Source organism: Phodopus roborovskii, unplaced genomic scaffold (genome assembly GCF_943737965.1).
Source record: "Phodopus roborovskii unplaced genomic scaffold, PHOROB, whole genome shotgun sequence".
Lineage (NCBI taxonomy): Eukaryota > Metazoa > Chordata > Mammalia > Rodentia > Cricetidae > Phodopus > Phodopus roborovskii.
Genome location: NW_026126416.1, coordinates 26,263,683 through 26,280,479, shown reverse-complemented (window position 1 = coordinate 26,280,479; position 16,797 = coordinate 26,263,683). Strand labels below are relative to the sequence as shown.

Sequence of the window (16,797 nt, the reverse complement as noted above, 5' to 3'; positions counted from 1 at the left end):
GAACTAAGTCATAGGCATCTGGCTCTCTGGGTCTTCTCCATGCCCCTGAATTGGTGGGTCTACACATGAATCTCTTGCAGCTCTTGCCCCCAGGACAACTTTCAGATGATACAGAGGAAGTGAAATGAGAACCCTTGAGGGCCTCACATGGCTGCTTTTCTTGCGGCTGTGGGCCCTGGACCTGGCAGGGAAGAAAAAAGAATCTAGATGCATTATGAACTTACAGCCCCAGCAGACTTTGTGGCCTCAGGCTGGCATGCAGCTAGTATTATTGAGTGGGAAAAAAAAAAAAGAATGTCAATAATTAGGCTAGTCTGCTTGTCAAGGACATGGTGGGAGACCAGGGTAGAGGGACCATCTTGGGCAAGAATCCTCTTCCATAGACGGGTAATGGATCTGGGCTTCTGTAGAGAGTGGCTGAGCAGGACTTGGTGGGTTTGTGGAGAGAATGTCTTGTTCCTTGTGGCCCCTTCTTGTCTGGTATAACCCAGTCCAACTAGGCTTTTGAGCTGCAATTACAATCCCACTTGGTGTTAGGAGATGTCTGGATGGAAGATAGCTACTCCCCCTCATGTCATCCTGAGGGAGCCCCTAACTTTTCTCGTTAGCTAACTTCATGGAGGTAGCTACCCTTGTGTCAGGGACAGGGACTGGCTCGGGCTGTACCCCCAGTTTCCTGGTGAGCATCCTCATTGCTGCTGGCCTGGCTGTTGTCTGCTTTAGAGTGGACTATGGATCACCTCACAAACCCTTGTGTTGTGGCTCAGATCCCATGTGGTTCCAGCCTTTCACCTTCTTCCAGGTCAGCTCATGTGGAGAGAGGCAGAGTGCTTAGTTCACAGATCATACAGACTTCATGGACACCATGTTGAAATCCAATCCCCAAGACCAGCAGAGGAGTAACCACAATGGTCAGGAGGTAGTGTGGGAATTCTTACACCCTTTGTCCTCCTACTTTCCTCTCTGTGGCCTTTTTCTAGAACAGTCTTTGGTCCTCAGGCTTTCAGGTTCTCACACTCTTTGCCCTCCTACTTCAGCTCATGTGACCTCCCCTCCAAATGTTACCCTCCCTCTGCCAAGGACCCTGTGTTCGCTCACCTCTCCTGGCCCTTTTCCAGACCAGTCTTTGGTCCTCAGGCTTTGGGATGAAGATGGAGGCCATCACTCCATTCCTGGGGAAGTATCGTCCCTTTATGGGTCGCTGCTGCCAGACCTGTACTCCTAAGAGCTGGGTAAGTGGTGGTATGGATGGGCCTCCCTTATAACTCAGGCTAGCTTAATTCTGGGAGTGAGGATGTTGGGAAGCTGTCTTTCCAAGCTTGATCTTTGAACAGCACCCTGCCTTTGCCCTTTAGAGGAATGGATGCACCAGGGTCTGTTGTTGGCAGAACTGGGTAGGAAGCCTCAGGAGAGATAGGCTGGAGTATACCTAGGTGTGCACTAGGTCTGTTTAGTCTGTGGACACTGTCCTCACAGCACTCAGCATCTCTTGCATGTCCATATCATGTGTTGCTGCCAAGCGGGAGGGCTCAGCACTCTAATGGAGATTCAGGTTACAGATGGTCTTCTCTTGATGAGTTAAAACCCCTTCTCAGGATTTTAATGTGCTTATCTCTAAGAGGGCAACTCCACATGGGGCAGTGGTTTCCATTCTAAGGATAAAGCCTTTTCCTCTTTCTTTCTTTCTTTCTTTCTTTCTTTCTTTCTTTCTTTCTTTCTTTTTTTTCCTGAGCCAACATTGAGATCTGGGGCCAGACATCTGGGAGATGTACTCTGTACTTTCCTTCTGGTAGACTCAAAGGGCCATTAGGCAGAGGCTAGATGGGTAGGGTACAGACTTGGCTTGCAAAAGCCCCCAGGATATGTTGTCCCTTCCCTCTTGGGCAGGAGTCCCTCTTCCACAGAAGCATAATGGATCTGGGTTTCTGCAATGTGATCCTTGTGAAGGAAGAGAACACCAGGTAGCCATAGCTTGGGGTGCAGGATGATGGGTTATAAGGGCCCATTCTCTTTCTGCAATGGAAAAAAAGGGCCCCTGTCCTCTCCTGCATAACCACAGCAAACTGAGGCAAGCTTTCCTCTCCTCAAGTTCTCCCATGAGCGTGTATGGGTTGCCCCCTGGGTGTCCCCTTTTGTGCTCCCTCAGTGGGGCAGAGGGGTGGGACTAGGGACCAGATAGGCACATGTTTTTTTGTTTTGTTTTTGCTCCATGGTGGAGTTGGTCCTGGGACATGAGATGGGTGCAGGCCCTTCCTGATGAATAGACCTCTGTGGACCCTGGAGAGGCCTCCCTGAACTATCTTCCCCCAGGTTTCGGGGCTGGCTGGTCCGCAGGCTCTGCTATTTCCTGTGGTCCCTGGAGCAGCACATACCCACCAGCTCTGATGTCTCCCAGAAGATCATGGAAAACACTGGGTAAGGAGGCTGGATCTGAGTCTAGCACTTGGGGGACACTTTAAAGGGTGACAAAGGCTCTATCAGGATGGCCATGGCTGGCTGAGACAAGGTTTCTGGGATGTTTTCTTGGGCCCATATTGGACTCCTGGGTATGCACTGGGGAAGTAACTGGAGAGACCATTGGCACCTAGCCCAACACTGTTCCCCAAACCTCAACAGGGTGCAGAACCTCCTTTCAGGGAGGGCTCCAGGAGGGGCTGGAGAAGGCCAGGCACCTGAGCTGGTGATGAAAGAGGTGCAGCGCATCCTGGGCCACATTCAGGCCACACTTTGCCCCTTCTTGCTCAGGTAATGATGGTGAGGACCATTTGTCCCTAGGTTGAGGCCTCTGTCCCTCTGTAGAGTAGATGTTAGCTGGGTGTGGCAAAGCACAAATATTCTTCCTTAGCAGCTGGATGGTAGCCTACTGCAGCCCCTGCCTGGGTTCATACGATGCAGGTCTGCACACTCAGATGCAAGGGATTAAAGAGGTGGACAGTGATACAGCTGCTCAAAGAAAGGAACAAGGCCTGAGCCAGAATTCCCAGGGGTGGGGGGTAAGTATTGTAGTTAGAGTCAGAGTGAAGAGAGCCAGCTCTGGAGGGCACAGGAGTAAGAGTTGAGGAAACAGTTTCTTTAGAGGGGAAAGCCTGAGTCAGGGCCCTGAGCAGGAGAGGGTCATGTTCACGGCAAATAGTGGCATGGTTGGAAGCTGATGGGTGAAGCAAGAGCAGCTGGAGAAGAATTTGAGGTAGAGGGAACCAGATCAGAGCCATATAAGTAGTTCAGGCTGCTCTAAGGGCAGTAAAAACCAATATAAAAGTGGCAGCATGAGGAATTGGAATCGAGAGCAGAGACTGGTATCTCTGCAAAGCTGTTAGTTCCATTGAGAGATGATTGACAAGCATTGAAGAGATTGAGGGGTTAAGGTGGAAATAATGGAACTCATGAATAGACTGGGTGATGGGAGGAAAAGAGAAAAATACAGGAAATCCCTGTTTGTGGCCTGGTACCTGGGGGTGTATACAGAGAGGGAAGGACTTGGTCAGAAGGGAATTCATCCTGGATGTCTGGATTGAGAATTCCAGTAAATGACTTGAGGATTTGGTTGTCATGTAGGTCTGGGAGCTCAAAAGAAGGGGCATAGGTGTGCAGAGCTGTGGTATACAGTTTATTTTTAAAGCCAGGGGAGGAGTTAAGTTGCTGAAGGGGGCTTGTGGTTGTGTGCCAGGCTCAGCTGTTGGTGATCTTGACCAGTCCTCCATTGTAACAGTCTTGACTCTCTTGAGGCTTTCGGGCTCTTGGCCTCATGGTGCCCTTGTATAGGAGCTCCCAAGCACAACTCTAGTGGGCTGCCTGCTTCCTCTGCACCTAAGTAGTCAGGTAGCCTTAAAGTACAGCTTTCATAGGGGCACAGCCTTCCCTCCTGTTCCCACATATTGCTGCTTCTCAGAATTGCCATTTAATACTCCCATGAGATGTGGACTTGCTGCTTGTCCACAAGATTTCCTCTACCTACTTTGGTAGTAAGATGGTCCCCCTACTGGGCGTCAGAGCAAAGGCAGTGAGCCCTGCCCTCCTTGTGTCCTCTCCCTGCTTTTCCATGTAGTTGGTAAATATAAGCCTACTGGGTTCCGTCTGTAAAGGGTCTGAGTCCTTTGGTCTCTATTTAGGTGAAGAGAGGCAGATTCTGTCTGTTGTGAGCCAGCTGTGTCATGAGGTCTTAGAAGAGTCAGGGCCCCACAGGTGTAGGCTGTGTTATCAGGACCCTTTGTAGCCACAGTACCCCACGTACCCACTTAGCTTTGTCTCTTATTGAGCAGGTTGTGACCCCCTCCTGACCAGTGTGGGCAATAATGTTGCTTGCCCTAGAGTAGTTCTGGGCAACCTTCTGGGGTACTGTGGGGCTGAGCCTTGTGGAAGGTGACTCAAGCTAGCACTGCTTCCAAGGTTGTTCAGCTGGGCCCTGCTGTGGTTCCTGAACCGCCTCTTCCTGAATGTGCAGCTTCACAAGGGACAGATGAAGATGGTTCATAAGGCTGTCCAGGAGGTAAGACAAACTGTACTGGATAAGTTTAGATGGCCTGAGCAGAGGCAAACCCAGGCCTTATCAGCTGTTAGAAAAACCCACAGCTCTTAAACAGCCTTGCTGCCATGTCCCATAGTCCTGCTCCTGCTGGGTTTCCTGTCTTTCCCTCAGTTTCAACAACTGTTATGTCTTACATTACCTTAAAAGCAGTGGGAAGGCTGCTCTACCTTTGGAAATGTGCAGAGTACTCCCCCACCCCCAGTGCTGCCCTGGGATTTGCAGAAGCTGGGTTTGGCTGTGGTTTTATGGTAGGTACTTCCTTCTGGCTGTCTCTGGAACAGGGCTCGCCGCTTGTTTTCCTTTCTACACATAAGTCTCTCCTCGATGGGTTCCTGCTGCCTTTTGTACTGTTCTCCCAGGGCCTGGGTGTGGTTCGTGTGGCTTTGGACCCTCGCACCTGCTCCCCTGCCCTCAGGTATGATAGGAGGGGAGTCCCAGGCTGGAGCAGGGGGATGGAAGTTACTTTGCCTTCTTAGTCTGTTTTCAGCCATATGACACAGCTTGTAGACTTGGGTAGATGGTTGGCTATCTTCAAATGCCCAGACAGACAGGCCTGGAGAGAGGCAAGGCTCTTGCCAAGTCTCTGGGCCCAGTCTTTCCTCCAGATCCCCTTCTCACTAGGCTCTGTCCTGTGCTCACAGAGCTCTACTGAGGAAACTTGGGGGATTTTTCCTGCCCCCAGAGGCCAACCTCTCCTTGGACAGCTCAGATGGCATCCTTGCAAGGGCTGTGGTCCGTGCAGTGAGTGCTCCCAGTTGTTTAAGTATGGGGTGGACCAAGGGTACAGTGGTCTGCTTCTGATTTAGCCTCCATGCTTACCCTTCCTCTTCCCTTCTAGGTTGTGGAGCAGCTGCTTGCCAGTGGGCAACCTCTACTCATTTTCCTTGAAGAGCCCCCTGGGTACCCAGGGCCCAGGCTTTCAGCCCTGGGCCAGGCCTGGTTAGGACTGGTGGTCCAAGCGGTCCAGGAGGGCATCATCCCAGATGCCACACTGGTACCAGTTGCCATTGCCTATGATCTGGTTCCAGATGCACCATGTGACATGAACCAGGTGAGACCCTCTTGTCCCTGGGGGTCCCAAGTGGGTACCACTTCTGGGTGGCACAGTGTTCTGTGATAGGGCTCCTTTAGGGCCAAAATAAAATTGGAACATGAAGTGTGTATAAAGGAAGTATCCCTGCAGTCACCATCCTGTAGTATCTCTTAAAGTCTTTGCCTTCACTGTCTTAGAAAAACCCCTCAAGAAGGTCATGGGTGAAAAGACAGCTTGGAGACTAGTGAGCAGTGCAGAGGGCAGAATGGGTAGCAGTCTAGAGACTTGCCTAAGTTTCTATGTGCAGCCTCTCCTTCCGTGCAGGACTTGGCTCCCTTGGGGCTATGGACAGGAGCCTTGGCTGTCTTTCGGAAACTCTGTAACTGCTGGGGCTGCAACCGTAGAGCCTGTGTCCGGGTGCACCTTGCCCAGCCATTTTCCCTCCAGGTAGGAAACCAGTTGGGGAAGTCTGGGAGAGCCTTTGTGGTGATTTGGCCTTCAAAGCCATAGTAGAGTTAGTATTTTCTGTTTTAGTCTGTGTGCAGGTTTCTGAGGGGGTGGGGGGTGGGGCAAGTGCAGACCACACATCTTTATCCTGGGCAGGAATACACCATCAATGCTAGAAGCTGTTGGGGCAGCAGGCAGACCCTGGAACACTTGTTGCAGCCTGTTGTGCTAGGTGAATGGTAAGGAGCAGATGTATGGTTCCCAGAAGGGAGGCAGGTGGCTCTCAACATGACCAGACACTTATTTTCTCTACAGTCTGAGTGTAGGATGGCCCGCAGGCCTGGAAGGGGAGAGGGTTATATGGGTTCTCCCAGGACTTGGGGAAGCTTTAGACTCTTAACATTTTAGTCTGGTTTCATTCCTGATCTGTCTCTATCCCAGCAATGTTGTTCCAGACACTGAGAAGGAGCAGGAGTGGACCCCTTCAACTGGGCTCCTCTTGACTCTCAAAGAAGAGGACCAGCTTCTGGTCAGAAGACTGAGCCGCCATGTCCTGAGTGGTGAGGGAAACCCAGATCTGCACCTTTGGGGTATGGTAATACAGGGCCAGTTACCAGGACCTCATGGTTATCAGCACCTGACCTCCCACCCCATTTGTGGCATACTTGGGACACCAGAAGAGTGGGGCACCCAAGGAGAGGGGGAGCAGATGAACTCAGTGTCTGAGTCAAAGGCAACTGTGCAGATGTATGCCAGGTTCAACCCAACCCTACCCCAGATGCCTCTCGACCAGTGTCCTCAGCTGTAAACGGGATGCTGAGTGGAGTAGCAGCAGAGGGCACTCCGAAGTCTGTTAATGCCTTCTCAAACGCCACTGCAGCACACTGTTGGGGTGGGTCTGGTTCACAGCACATGTAATAACTTCTTCCTGGAACCGGCTCTCTACTGCTGGGTGGAGTTGGAGTGGTATGGTCAGGAAGATCTATCTGTCAGAAATATGTCCTCTCCTGTCCTCTCCCCAGCCAGTGTGGCCAGCTCAGCGGTGATGAGCACAGCCATCATGGCGACACTACTGCTATTGAAGCATCAAAAGGTAGGGGGCACTGTGTGCTGGGGTCCAGGGAAGGACAGGGCTCGGCCTCTGCTCAGGCCTGTTTTGCCTCCAGGGTGTGGTCCTGTCACAGCTCCTGGGGGAGTTTTCCTGGCTGACAGAGGAGACACTGCTTCGTGGCTTTGATGTAGGCTTCTCTGGGCAACTGCGGTGTCTGGCCCAACATACACTGAGCCTGCTGAGGGCACATGTGGTTCTGCTGCGTGTCCACCAGGGGGACTTGGTGGTGGTGCCACGACCTGGCCCAGGCCTCACTCACCTGGCACGTCTGAGTATGGAATTGCTGCCCACCTTTCTGAGCGAAGCAGTGGGTGGTGAGTTGGTGGGCTCAGCAGGGCTGGGCTGCATGTGCAGGGGCGAGGGGAATGGTTCCCTCCTTAAGCAGGCTTCCTTCTCCGCCAGCCTGTGCAGTGCGGGGGTTGCTGGCCGGCAGAGTACCACCTGAGGGGCCCTGGGAGCTGCAGGGCATAGAGCTGCTGAGTCAGAATGAACTGTACCGACAGATCCTACTGTTGCTGCACCTGCTACCCCAAGACCTACTGCTGCCCCAGGTCAGACTCCCTCCCCCAGCTCGGCAGGCCCGTGGGCCTTGTCATTACCACCTATGGTAGTGATCTTGGCTTCTAACTACCTCTGGTCAGGATTCTGCCAGCCGCGCCCCCACCACCCCCGAGTGGAAACGTTTGATCTGAAGGGCTTTGGTGCTTCTCTTCCCACAGCCCTGCCAATCTTCCTATTGCTACTGTCAGGAAGTGCTGGACCGGCTCATCCAGTGTGGGCTCCTGGTTGCTGAGGAGGTATGCTCTCAACCCTCGGTGCCAGTGCCCTGGGCTGCTTCTCTACCCTAGGCCTATGTGTGCCATGCCAGTTTGCATGTGTAGCTCTAGGATTCTCTTCACACTTCCTGCCTCCACATTTCTTAGTGAGATTGGGTACTAGGCATCCTTTTGGGCTTCCCAGACCTGCTTTCACCTGCCAGAGCCAGGACCAGGTCGGAGGGTTGTAGAGCTGATTGCTGCTCAGCCTTACCAGGGACCAATAATTCTCCCAACTCACAGACCCCAGGCTCTCGGCCAGCCTGTGACACAGGAAGACAGCATCTGAGTGCAAAGCTGCTGTGGAAACCAAGTGGGGACTTTACTGACAGCGAAAGTGATGACTTTGAGGAGCCAGGAGGCCGATGCTTCAGGGTGTGTTGGAAAAAGCTACCTCAGGAGGCAGGTGGAGGTGGTAAGGTACCTGGGAGCCTTCCTTCCTCACTCTGGCCTGGCTCTCTGCAGCTTAGCCAGCAGTCTCGCTGCCCTGACTTCTTCCTCTTCCTCTGCCGCCTGCTCAGTCCAATACTCAAGGCCTTCGCACAGGCTGCCGCTTTCCTCCACTTGGGGCAGCTGCCAGATTCAGGTGAGGCCCTTAGCAGTTTTCAGGGTCAGGCTCAATCCTACAGAATTGGGCTCCAGGTCTAATTTTTCCTGCAGAGGTAAGCTACTCGGAGCGGTTATTCCAGTATTTACAGGACTGTGCCCAAGAAGAAGGAATCTTTGGTGAGTTTCAAGCCCCATCCCTGCTCCCTGGAGGGGGTAGATTTGCTGGAGACTACTGCCCCCTGCTGGACAGTGGCTACCTGACTCCAGGGAAGAGAACTAGCTTTAGTTATAAGCAAGTCCTAGTTGGTTCTCCTTTAAAAGGAGGAAAGCCCTGCCCAGTGGCTCCCTGGCTTGCCCCAGAGCTTTCATTGTTTTTCTCTTTAGAGTGTGCAGACCCAAACCTTGCTATCAGTGCTGTCTGGACATTTAAAGACCTGGGGGTAAGAGGGGCATTGTTACCATCCTGTCCCTGACTTCACCCCCAGCCTGCTACAACCAACAGCTCAGGGGAACCACCTTGTTCTCACACCCCATGGGGCTGGCCCTGATGAATGCTAGAGGGGATGGTTTGTTTTCCTGGTTCACAAATGACTGCCTTCCCCTACTACAGTGGGGTTCTGGGGACATCAAGTAGTGTTTGCACCCAGGCACTGAGGCATCACTATAGGTTTGGTTTTTGGGGGGAGGGGATGGGGGGATAGGCTTGGCCCTGGGGGCACTGTCCCCTCAGCAAAGGTGCTTACAGTCCATCCTGTGGGTCAGGTACTACAGCAGATGCCCAGCCCTACAGGACCCCAGCTCCATCTGTCCCCTACATTTGCCAGCCGGGACAACCAGGACAAGCTGGAACAATTTATCCGACAGTTCATCTGCAGTTAGAACCAGAGAGTGGAAGCTGATGGGACAAGTCAGCCATCTAGAACTTAAGTGTGCGTCGTCCACTGATCAGGGCACGGCTAACCTAGATTTAGAAAAGCTGTGCTTACTCATCATTTGGTGTCATAAATAAAGATAGTAGCTTAGTTTCTTCTCTAAGCCTGAGGTATGTGTCTAATATCTATTTCCTCCTTACTTGCCCTGTGAAAATTACATTCCTTTTGGGCATGGGGGAGAGTGTGTGTGGCTAAAAGACAGCAGAAGCTGAGCTTCAACTTTGAGAGAAAATTTATTTCCAAGGCCTACCTAAGAGCACCTCAAGTGGGCAGGGGCAGCGGTGAGCTTTGTGGGAGCAGAAGTCCCACCTTTGTGTCAAGTCCAGTGTTTACAGGGATGTCATCACACCACCTTGTTGACAATGACACCAATTTCTTCAATCTCACACTGGACTTCGTCACCCTTCTGTAACACAGTAGGCCACCAGGTTTTTAGCCCTTGGCTCCTGAACAGGCTCTCCTCCCCCCCCACTCCCTGCAGGCTGCTCCAAGCTTCCAAGCTTGCCAGGCATCTCTCTTTCAAACCTTGAGAAAGACAGGAGGCTTCCTAAACACACCAACACCTGGAGGAGTCCCCGTCAGGATGATGTCCCCTGGATAGAGAGTGACAAACCTAGGGGAAGCAGAAGGATCAAGTAAGACCGAGAGTGGGCTCAGTTACAGGTGTGCCAGTGGGCGGGGCTGGCTGTGACAGGCTCCACCCACTTACTGGGAGACCCAGGCTATCAGCTCTTCAGTCTTGAACACCATCTGGTTGGTGTTGCTGCTCTGGACTACCTCCCCGTTCACTCGACAGCAGATCTTTAAATTGTGTGGATCTAGAATTCAAAATAATACTGTGGGGTTGGTTACCCACCCACAACACCCAGCCCCAAAGGAGAGAGGAAACTGTAGGGAGCATTTCTGCCTACCCTGGCTTAGCACTGTACCCTGGGACTTCCTGTACAGACTGGAATTCCCACACCAACAGCAGTAGCCCTTCAGGTGAGGGAAGGAGGGACAGCGTGGACTCTGAACAGGGAACAAAAACAGCCAAGGGATTTGCTTTTTAAAAAATGGGCACGTAGGCCAGGCAAGATGGCTTCACAGGTAGAGGCCAAGCCTGGGGCCTGAGTTTCATCCCTGGGACTCATGTGGTAGAAGAAGAGAATCAATTCCTGAAAATCGTCCTTTGATCTCTACCCAACCAATTGCCATGGCACGCACATACACAAAAATAAATGTAATAAAGTATTTTAAAAATAGTATTTTAAAAATAGTGCAGTTATATGGTTATCAATTATATTACCTTATTTTCTACATATTTAAAATATTTCACAATAAAGAAAATAGGGAAGGAAAAAAAAAAAAAAACAGAATAAAAGGGCAACCATCCCCAGCAAAGGCTTGTAGATCTAAACTTGTAGATCTAAAATGACTCCACATCTCCAAAGCAACAGGGATAGCAGAGCAGCAGACAATGGTGCAACCCAAACTATCTGGCACCCCTCACAGCTGCTGGAATATAGCTTCTATGGCACTGATGTCCTAAGGGGCTCAGCCACATGGCCATATCATCCCCTACAGATGAGTGCATAGTGGGTGGGCAAGGTCCTGTTGGTGCTCACCCACAGGCTGCTTCCTCCCAGCTTAGGGGCCACCTATTCCAGATGGGGAAGCTGGAGAAAGCCCCCCCCCCCCAAGGGCAGTGTTCTTTGTAGTTCATTTTTGTGGATGCAATTTCACAGCAGCTGCAGCTGTGTTCCTCCAGGGGGCTCTGGAAGGAAGTTCCACAGAGAGCTAGCTCACCGCTGAGGCTGGCCACAGCTCTCTGCGGGAACAACAGTGACACCAAAGCTCTACATGTAGTTGTAACCACAGTCCTTGCTGTCGCACTATTTTCTCCTGACACTCAGGTGTTGCACATGGGAGGGTACAAGTGGCAAAAACTAGAAACCTACCTGCTATGCTGTCCCTGGTAACCAAGGCAGGGCCCAGGGGGCAGAAAGTATCAAAAGTTTTTCCCAATAACCACTGCTTTCCATTGCGTCTCATTTGCCAGTCCCGAGCACTCACATCATGGGCCACAGTGAAGCCAGCCACGTGAGCCATGGCATCTGTGGCCTGTTAGGGCAGGAGATTTGGCCAGATGGGTTACATCACTGGTGACACAACCCCTAGAATAAAGAATCTCAAAGCCATTATCACACATTAGCACCAGCGCTAGCCAAAGGTGGCATGTGAAAGGCAGGGGAGTAAAAGTGCATCCCACTGTAAGACAGCTCGCACCACTGCAGGGTGTGGTCAGTACCAGCAGAGGAAGGATCTGGGAGTGGCGCCCTCCCTGGCCTGGGAGCTCCCATCTCACCTTGATGTGCTTGCCTTTCTTTCCAATGACCACGGCCAGTTCCACCTCCCAGTCCACCTCCTGCAAAGAGAGGACAGTGAGCTGCAGTGGCTGTAAGGTAGGCTTCGGCTTCTGAGAACCACGGTGAAGTGAATGTCGTGTGGGTATGACTTGCAGACCCACAAGCTCTGGGTAGAGGCAAGCAGCACCACTGGAGGTGACTAGGAGACCAACACATGTCTGTCTGGGGACCTGAGTTTAAAAGAGTGATGCCAAGTAGTAACAACAGTATGTAACTCTACTGTGTGCTTGACACTATGTATGTGCTAAAATGCATTAACTATTTAATAAGCATGGGACCCCTGGAGAAACGTATTAAGGAGCTTAAATAAGCAATGCACAAGGAAGAAATGCTCAAAATGCTAGCCTCTCCCCAAATGAACCAATGCAACTGGAAAGAACTTACAATTTAGTCTTCACCAGCTGTTTTGAATGGTAATGACAAGAACTGGCAGAAGTTCACCTGAACCCAGGTGCCAGCCTGAGCTCCTGAAGCCACTAAAAGAAACAGGCTCCTAGGGAAATGGCTGACTAGTGTAGGAGACAGCACAAAAGAGCCTTCAGTGAAGGCTAGAAAGGAAGGACATGCTCAAAGGGGGATGGAAATCAACAGGACAGATCCACTGGCCAAAGTGGGTTCATCCAAATTGAGTCAGAGGAAAAATGAACAATTCAAGGGAATACAAAAAGCACAGAGAGGGCTAGGGAGATGGCTCAGCAGGTAAGAGTGCTAGCCACAGAAGCCTCATGGCCCAAGTTCGATCCCTAGAACACATGGAAAAGGCAAGATGCAGCAGCACACATTTGTAATCCCAGTGAGATGAGGCAGAGAGGACAATCATCCCGAATGGCATGCAGCACAGGAACAAGAGGGCCTGTCTGCCTCAACGAGGACCAGGGTGAGAACTAGCAGTACTCCAGAATGAGATACACTGTTAGAGGCCGGGCAGGTGGCTCAGTTCTTTCAGGACCCAGGTTTGTGTCCCAGCACCCACATCAGGCACACACAACTATAACTCCAACTCCAGGGTCTCCTGCATCCTCTTCCCGCCTCCACAGACCAATCATGACTGAGAGTAAAGGAACATTAAGCGAACAAAAGGGGACATTTGAGGACACCTGACATGGGCCTGCTGAGAGGCTGCAATGGGAAACACAGCACAAGCCCTGTGCAGGACACCTCAGAAAACTGCTTCGGCTGAATCTGATCACAAGGACCTGAGGCAAAACTGGACACGGGCACCCTAAGAGGAAAACTTCTTCAAGAAGTGTCAGGAAAAGAAACCATGTGGCAACCTCAAATGTGTCAGGGAGAAGACTGAGTGGGATGCAAGAGATCCTTGATGGAGTTGGGACAAGGTGCATGTGTGGCAGACACAGTGGGGACAGACAACACTGGGAGACTATGCATCAAAGCATGGGCAGCAGGCTACTGGCAGCTTTACCTAGATTATTAACATACTTCCAGTAGAAAATTACTTTTACAATGGGGAAAAGATGTAAGTTAATTCCTGTCACCTACACCCAGCCTGTGTCAGTACAGTACAGCCCTCTCTAACTTCTGTGTAGTGCACTACTGAGTGACAAAAGGTTCCTCAAGGCCATGGTTCTCAACCTTCCTAGTGCTGTGACCCTTTAATACAGTTCCTCTTGTTGTAGTGACCCTCAACCATAGTTACTTTGTTGCTACTTCATAACTGTAAATTTGGTACTGTTATGAATAATAATGTCAATATCTGATGTGTGATCCCTGTGAAAGAGTGGCTGGACCTCCAAAGGGGCTGTGACCCACAGGTTGAGAACCAGTGCTCTAAGGGAGTGAGTGATCTTCTACAGGACCACAGCCACCTGGGTGGTGGAAAGCACTCACCTCACTCTCCGGTGGGAGGATGATCTCATCATAGGGCCCCACAATAGAACTGGAGAACTTGCTGAAGATGATGGGCTCCTTGGGCACCCGCACATTCTGTTCTTTGCAGTGGTCTGCATAATTCATGCCCACACATACCACCTTGTCTGGCCGGGTGACAGGGGCCAGGAAGGTCACCTGTGACCGACACAGGACTGGCAACTGTGTAGCCAGGGCTCTGTAGAGACCAAGGGGAAGAAGGGCTAGCAGGGAGCAGCTTCAGAATCCCAGGGCAGGCTGGGGAGGTCCCACAGCAGTTACGACTTTTGCATTTTCTAGATCATTCATCCATCGGTGTAAGACTCAAACCCAGCACCATACAGTCCTTTATAGCAAAGTGTGGTGGTGCTCATCAGGTGCTTAACTCCTCCCACGTGGATACTTGCTGTCCATGGAAAAGTATATGAAAAGTGCAAAGGTCTCTTTTATCCTCTAGTCACCTGCCTCCCTGGAGACAGCTCCTGTGTCGTGCACAGCTTGTACTAGCTGCAGTGGGATACCCCTCTCATTTCATCGTTTTCTATATGAACGATAGAGTACTTGGTGTTCCCTAGAACACAGAGTTCCTCCTCCCTGTGGCTGCTATCCCTCACTGTTAACACTCGTTAGGCTGCTAATAACAGGAAAGGAAGTGGTTTCTAATTTTTAAGACAATGACCATTTGGAACCATAGTGACTGCCACACTGGGCTGTCAAACACTTCTATTCCTCTACTCTACTGGTGAAAACACCTCTGTTCTTTGACAAACTCAGGGGTCTCTTTCCTCTGAAGGTCTAAATAACACTGCATCTTCCCAAGAAGCCTTTCTTGTTTCTTGGGACCTTGTTGCAGGCCCCTCTAGTGGAAAGAACTCTCAGGAAGGCAGTATAATGACATAAGGTCCTAGCTTCACAGCCAAATGAATTAATCAACCTCCCTGAGCCTCGGTTTCCCTCTCTGTAAATTGAGGGTGTTGTATGAGACTTTAAAGGCTTCTGCTGGGCATGGTCCTATTCACCTGTAATTCAGTCCTAGCATTCAAGAGGATGAGGCAGGAGGTTCTCCCAGTTCAAAAGCCTCCCTGGGCTACATAGCAAGACCCTGTCTCAAATGAAAAGATTTACATGCCTATTGGCTCTTTACTGAAAGAACAAGTGAAAAAGAAAACAGTGGGATCCCCTGCTCCTTTGCAAAGGAGGCACCTGCTGATTCTGATTCTCAGGGCAGGAGAGGATCGGAGGAGGGGGAGGGACCAGGGCCAGGCAGCAGCTGACTTACCTTCTTGCCACCGAGAGGGTAGTCTCTCCCTGCTCCAGGAACTGCATCATTGTCTTGGGAAGTGTGGGGTCAAAAGTGTTTAGGTCTATGACTCCCCCACCAATCCCTGCCTCCAGGCCCAGGTGAGGCTGCTCCAGGTGGGGTGTCTGGAACTGTACCAGTCTCATGTCCCTAGAGGGCTGACAGGGCCTCTTCTGAACTTGCAGCAGAGCTGAGAACAATCTCCTTCTACCAGAGCCCAGCATCAAAGCCTAAAAGGAAAGAAGCCAGCTGCAGGGGTCCCTTAGTATTTGCCCCATCGGCCACTCCCACGCATGCCACTTGGGAGTACAGACACAGGTCACTTTACCCTCTTCAAAAAGTCAGAGTACAGATGACCACGTCAGGCTGGGCTCTTGGTTCTCCCCGGTTAGGTCAACCTACACTGTTCAGGATCACCACAGTACCAGCTTGCAAGTCTGCTCAGAAATCCGAAGGCTTTCCATCTGTTCTGTTGCCTTACACAAGCACCACGATGCCACAATCCAAAGGCTGTTCCAGGACATGTGGTCAGTCACACCACACATTAAAATGACAGTAACTGTCCTGAGGAAAGCCAAGTCTTCCACCTGCGATGATTGATTTAATTCTCTTGACTGTGGCTGGCAGGTACTGCTGGGCAATTTTACAGATGAACAAGCCAAGGCTTAGATAGGGCAAGGGCTTGCCTAAGGTTCAAGGGTCATACAGCTAAAAGGAAGAGTTGGTATTGAATCCTTGTCTACACGATATTGACGTTCTCTTCAGAAGCAAGGTACTTCTCAAGCAAGATAATCAGGTTTCAATCTTGCCCACTCCCCTCAGGCCCTAACTGCTACCAGCCTACTGTCATCAGTCACGCCCTTAGGCAGCCAGTGATGAAGATAAGGCTGAACATCTGCTCTCTGATAACCCCGAACCCCACTGATTGTGCTAGTCCCTCGTGACAGCGCGCTCAGGTTCATTCCATCTTTGCAACAATCCCTATTGAACAGAAAGCAGCACTGAGGCTTCACGAGGTAGTCACTTGGCAAGGTGGCGCTGGTGTTTCTGTAATAATCACTAAGGCTCACAGCACAAGGGTCCCTCAGCAAGCGGCACAGCAATGGGCATCTTGAGGTGCAGGGCAGTGTGTGCGACCTTGAGGATCTCCACTCTCCGAGAGCCGTGACCGGCTGCTCAGTTTCCCAACTCCCGCTTCACCTTCCTCCCACGCTGGTCTAGTCTCAGCTTACCTGGCCGCTGCAGCCGGACCCTCCCGGCGTCTTAAGCTGTCAGATGACACCTGCAAGGCCACAGGCCAAGGGCGGAGAAGCCACAGCCAGTCCGGTTCCAAGTACCCAGCAGTTCTTCTCCAGGAAAACTAGGGGCCGCTGTCGCGACATGATGGCGTCACGAAGCCGCTGCCAATAGGACTCGTTCTTTCCCCGGAAGTCCGAGCTCCCGCTGCTAGGTTCTTGCAGCCACCGTGCTTCGTGCAGGCTCCCTGTAAAGGCTTTTAGGCAAATCCTTGCAAGCTCCAGAGTGACGCTGATTTTAGCCAGACCAGGAGAGAGCTCATTCTCGCTTTTAGTTCCTGCCTCCAATCCAGCCCCTGCTCCCGAGCCAAGCACCTCATAGTTGTACAGAAAGCACTCTGGCGAACGGTATCAAGTGGTTTATCCTCAGCTGTAGACTTCAAGGAGAGGGATGGTTGTATTTGTTGCATTCGTGAGAAAAGCATACAGGCTAGGAGTGGTTTTGCCCATGATGACCCCCGTGCCCGTAGGAGCAGTCTAGCCACTTATTTAACTGTCCTGGCAGTAGTGAAAATA

General features: G+C 51.4%; 2 protein-coding genes across 5 annotated transcripts; one reads left to right on the top strand and one right to left on the bottom strand.

The window, feature by feature from the left end:
• Window positions 1-792: 792 nt before the first annotated feature.
• Gpat2 (glycerol-3-phosphate acyltransferase 2, mitochondrial) lies at window positions 793-9,385 on the top strand. 3 transcript variants are annotated; one of them, XM_051183436.1, is made up of 20 exons: window positions 793-919; window positions 1,119-1,232; window positions 1,888-1,961; window positions 2,311-2,415; window positions 2,617-2,745; window positions 4,387-4,486; window positions 4,807-4,940; window positions 5,167-5,266; window positions 5,364-5,576; window positions 5,883-6,005; window positions 6,162-6,244; window positions 6,447-6,565; window positions 7,028-7,098; window positions 7,172-7,430; window positions 7,519-7,667; window positions 7,836-7,913; window positions 8,175-8,306; window positions 8,397-8,517; window positions 8,592-8,657; window positions 9,243-9,385. In XM_051183436.1, the coding sequence occupies exons 1-20, from the start codon at window positions 857-859 to the stop codon at window positions 9,377-9,379; spliced, it is 2,370 nt and encodes a 789-aa protein (XP_051039393.1). In that variant the 5' UTR covers window positions 793-856; the 3' UTR covers window positions 9,380-9,385. The 3 variants fall into 3 exon arrangements, with proteins under 3 accessions (XP_051039393.1, XP_051039392.1, XP_051039391.1); XM_051183435.1 differs by having other exon boundaries at window positions 4,840-4,940; window positions 8,175-8,517; XM_051183434.1 differs by having other exon boundaries at window positions 8,175-8,517.
• On the bottom strand, window positions 9,238-16,342 carry LOC127221480 (fumarylacetoacetate hydrolase domain-containing protein 2A). 2 transcript variants are annotated; one of them, XR_007834448.1, is made up of 9 exons: window positions 16,219-16,342; window positions 14,966-15,216; window positions 13,669-13,885; window positions 11,760-11,819; window positions 11,353-11,515; window positions 10,122-10,230; window positions 9,938-10,025; window positions 9,663-9,818; window positions 9,238-9,349 (listed from the first exon to the last, which is right to left on the bottom strand). XR_007834448.1 is itself a non-coding variant. In XM_051183438.1 (8 exons), exons 2-8 carry the CDS (start codon window positions 15,208-15,210, stop codon window positions 9,756-9,758), a joined length of 945 nt encoding a protein of 314 aa, XP_051039395.1. In that variant the 5' UTR covers window positions 15,211-15,216; window positions 16,219-16,342; the 3' UTR covers window positions 9,629-9,755. The 2 variants fall into 2 exon arrangements, 1 of the variants encoding a protein (XP_051039395.1); XM_051183438.1 differs by lacking the exon at window positions 9,238-9,349 and having other exon boundaries at window positions 9,629-9,818.
• Between the last annotated feature and the right edge of the window lie 455 nt (window positions 16,343-16,797).

Coding starts and splice junctions, on each gene's coding strand:
- Gpat2 (XM_051183434.1), top strand. CDS start 857: ATGGACACCATGTTGAAATCCAATCCCCAAGACCAGCAGAGGAGTAAC. Junction 7,099..7,171: donor TGCTATTGAAGCATCAAAAG/GTAGGGGGCACT, acceptor TTTTGCCTCCAG/GGTGTGGTCCTGTCACAGCT. Junction 7,914..8,174: donor GGCTCCTGGTTGCTGAGGAG/GTATGCTCTCAA, acceptor CCCAACTCACAG/ACCCCAGGCTCTCGGCCAGC.
- LOC127221480 (XM_051183438.1), bottom strand. CDS start 15,210: ATGCTGGGCTCTGGTAGAAGGAGATTGTTCTCAGCTCTGCTGCAAGTT. Junction 10,231..11,352: donor TACCAGGGACAGCATAGCAG/GTAGGTTTCTAG, acceptor TTTGAATTCTAG/ATCCACACAATTTAAAGATC. Junction 10,026..10,121: donor CTGATAGCCTGGGTCTCCCA/GTAAGTGGGTGG, acceptor TGCTTCCCCTAG/GTTTGTCACTCTCTATCCAG.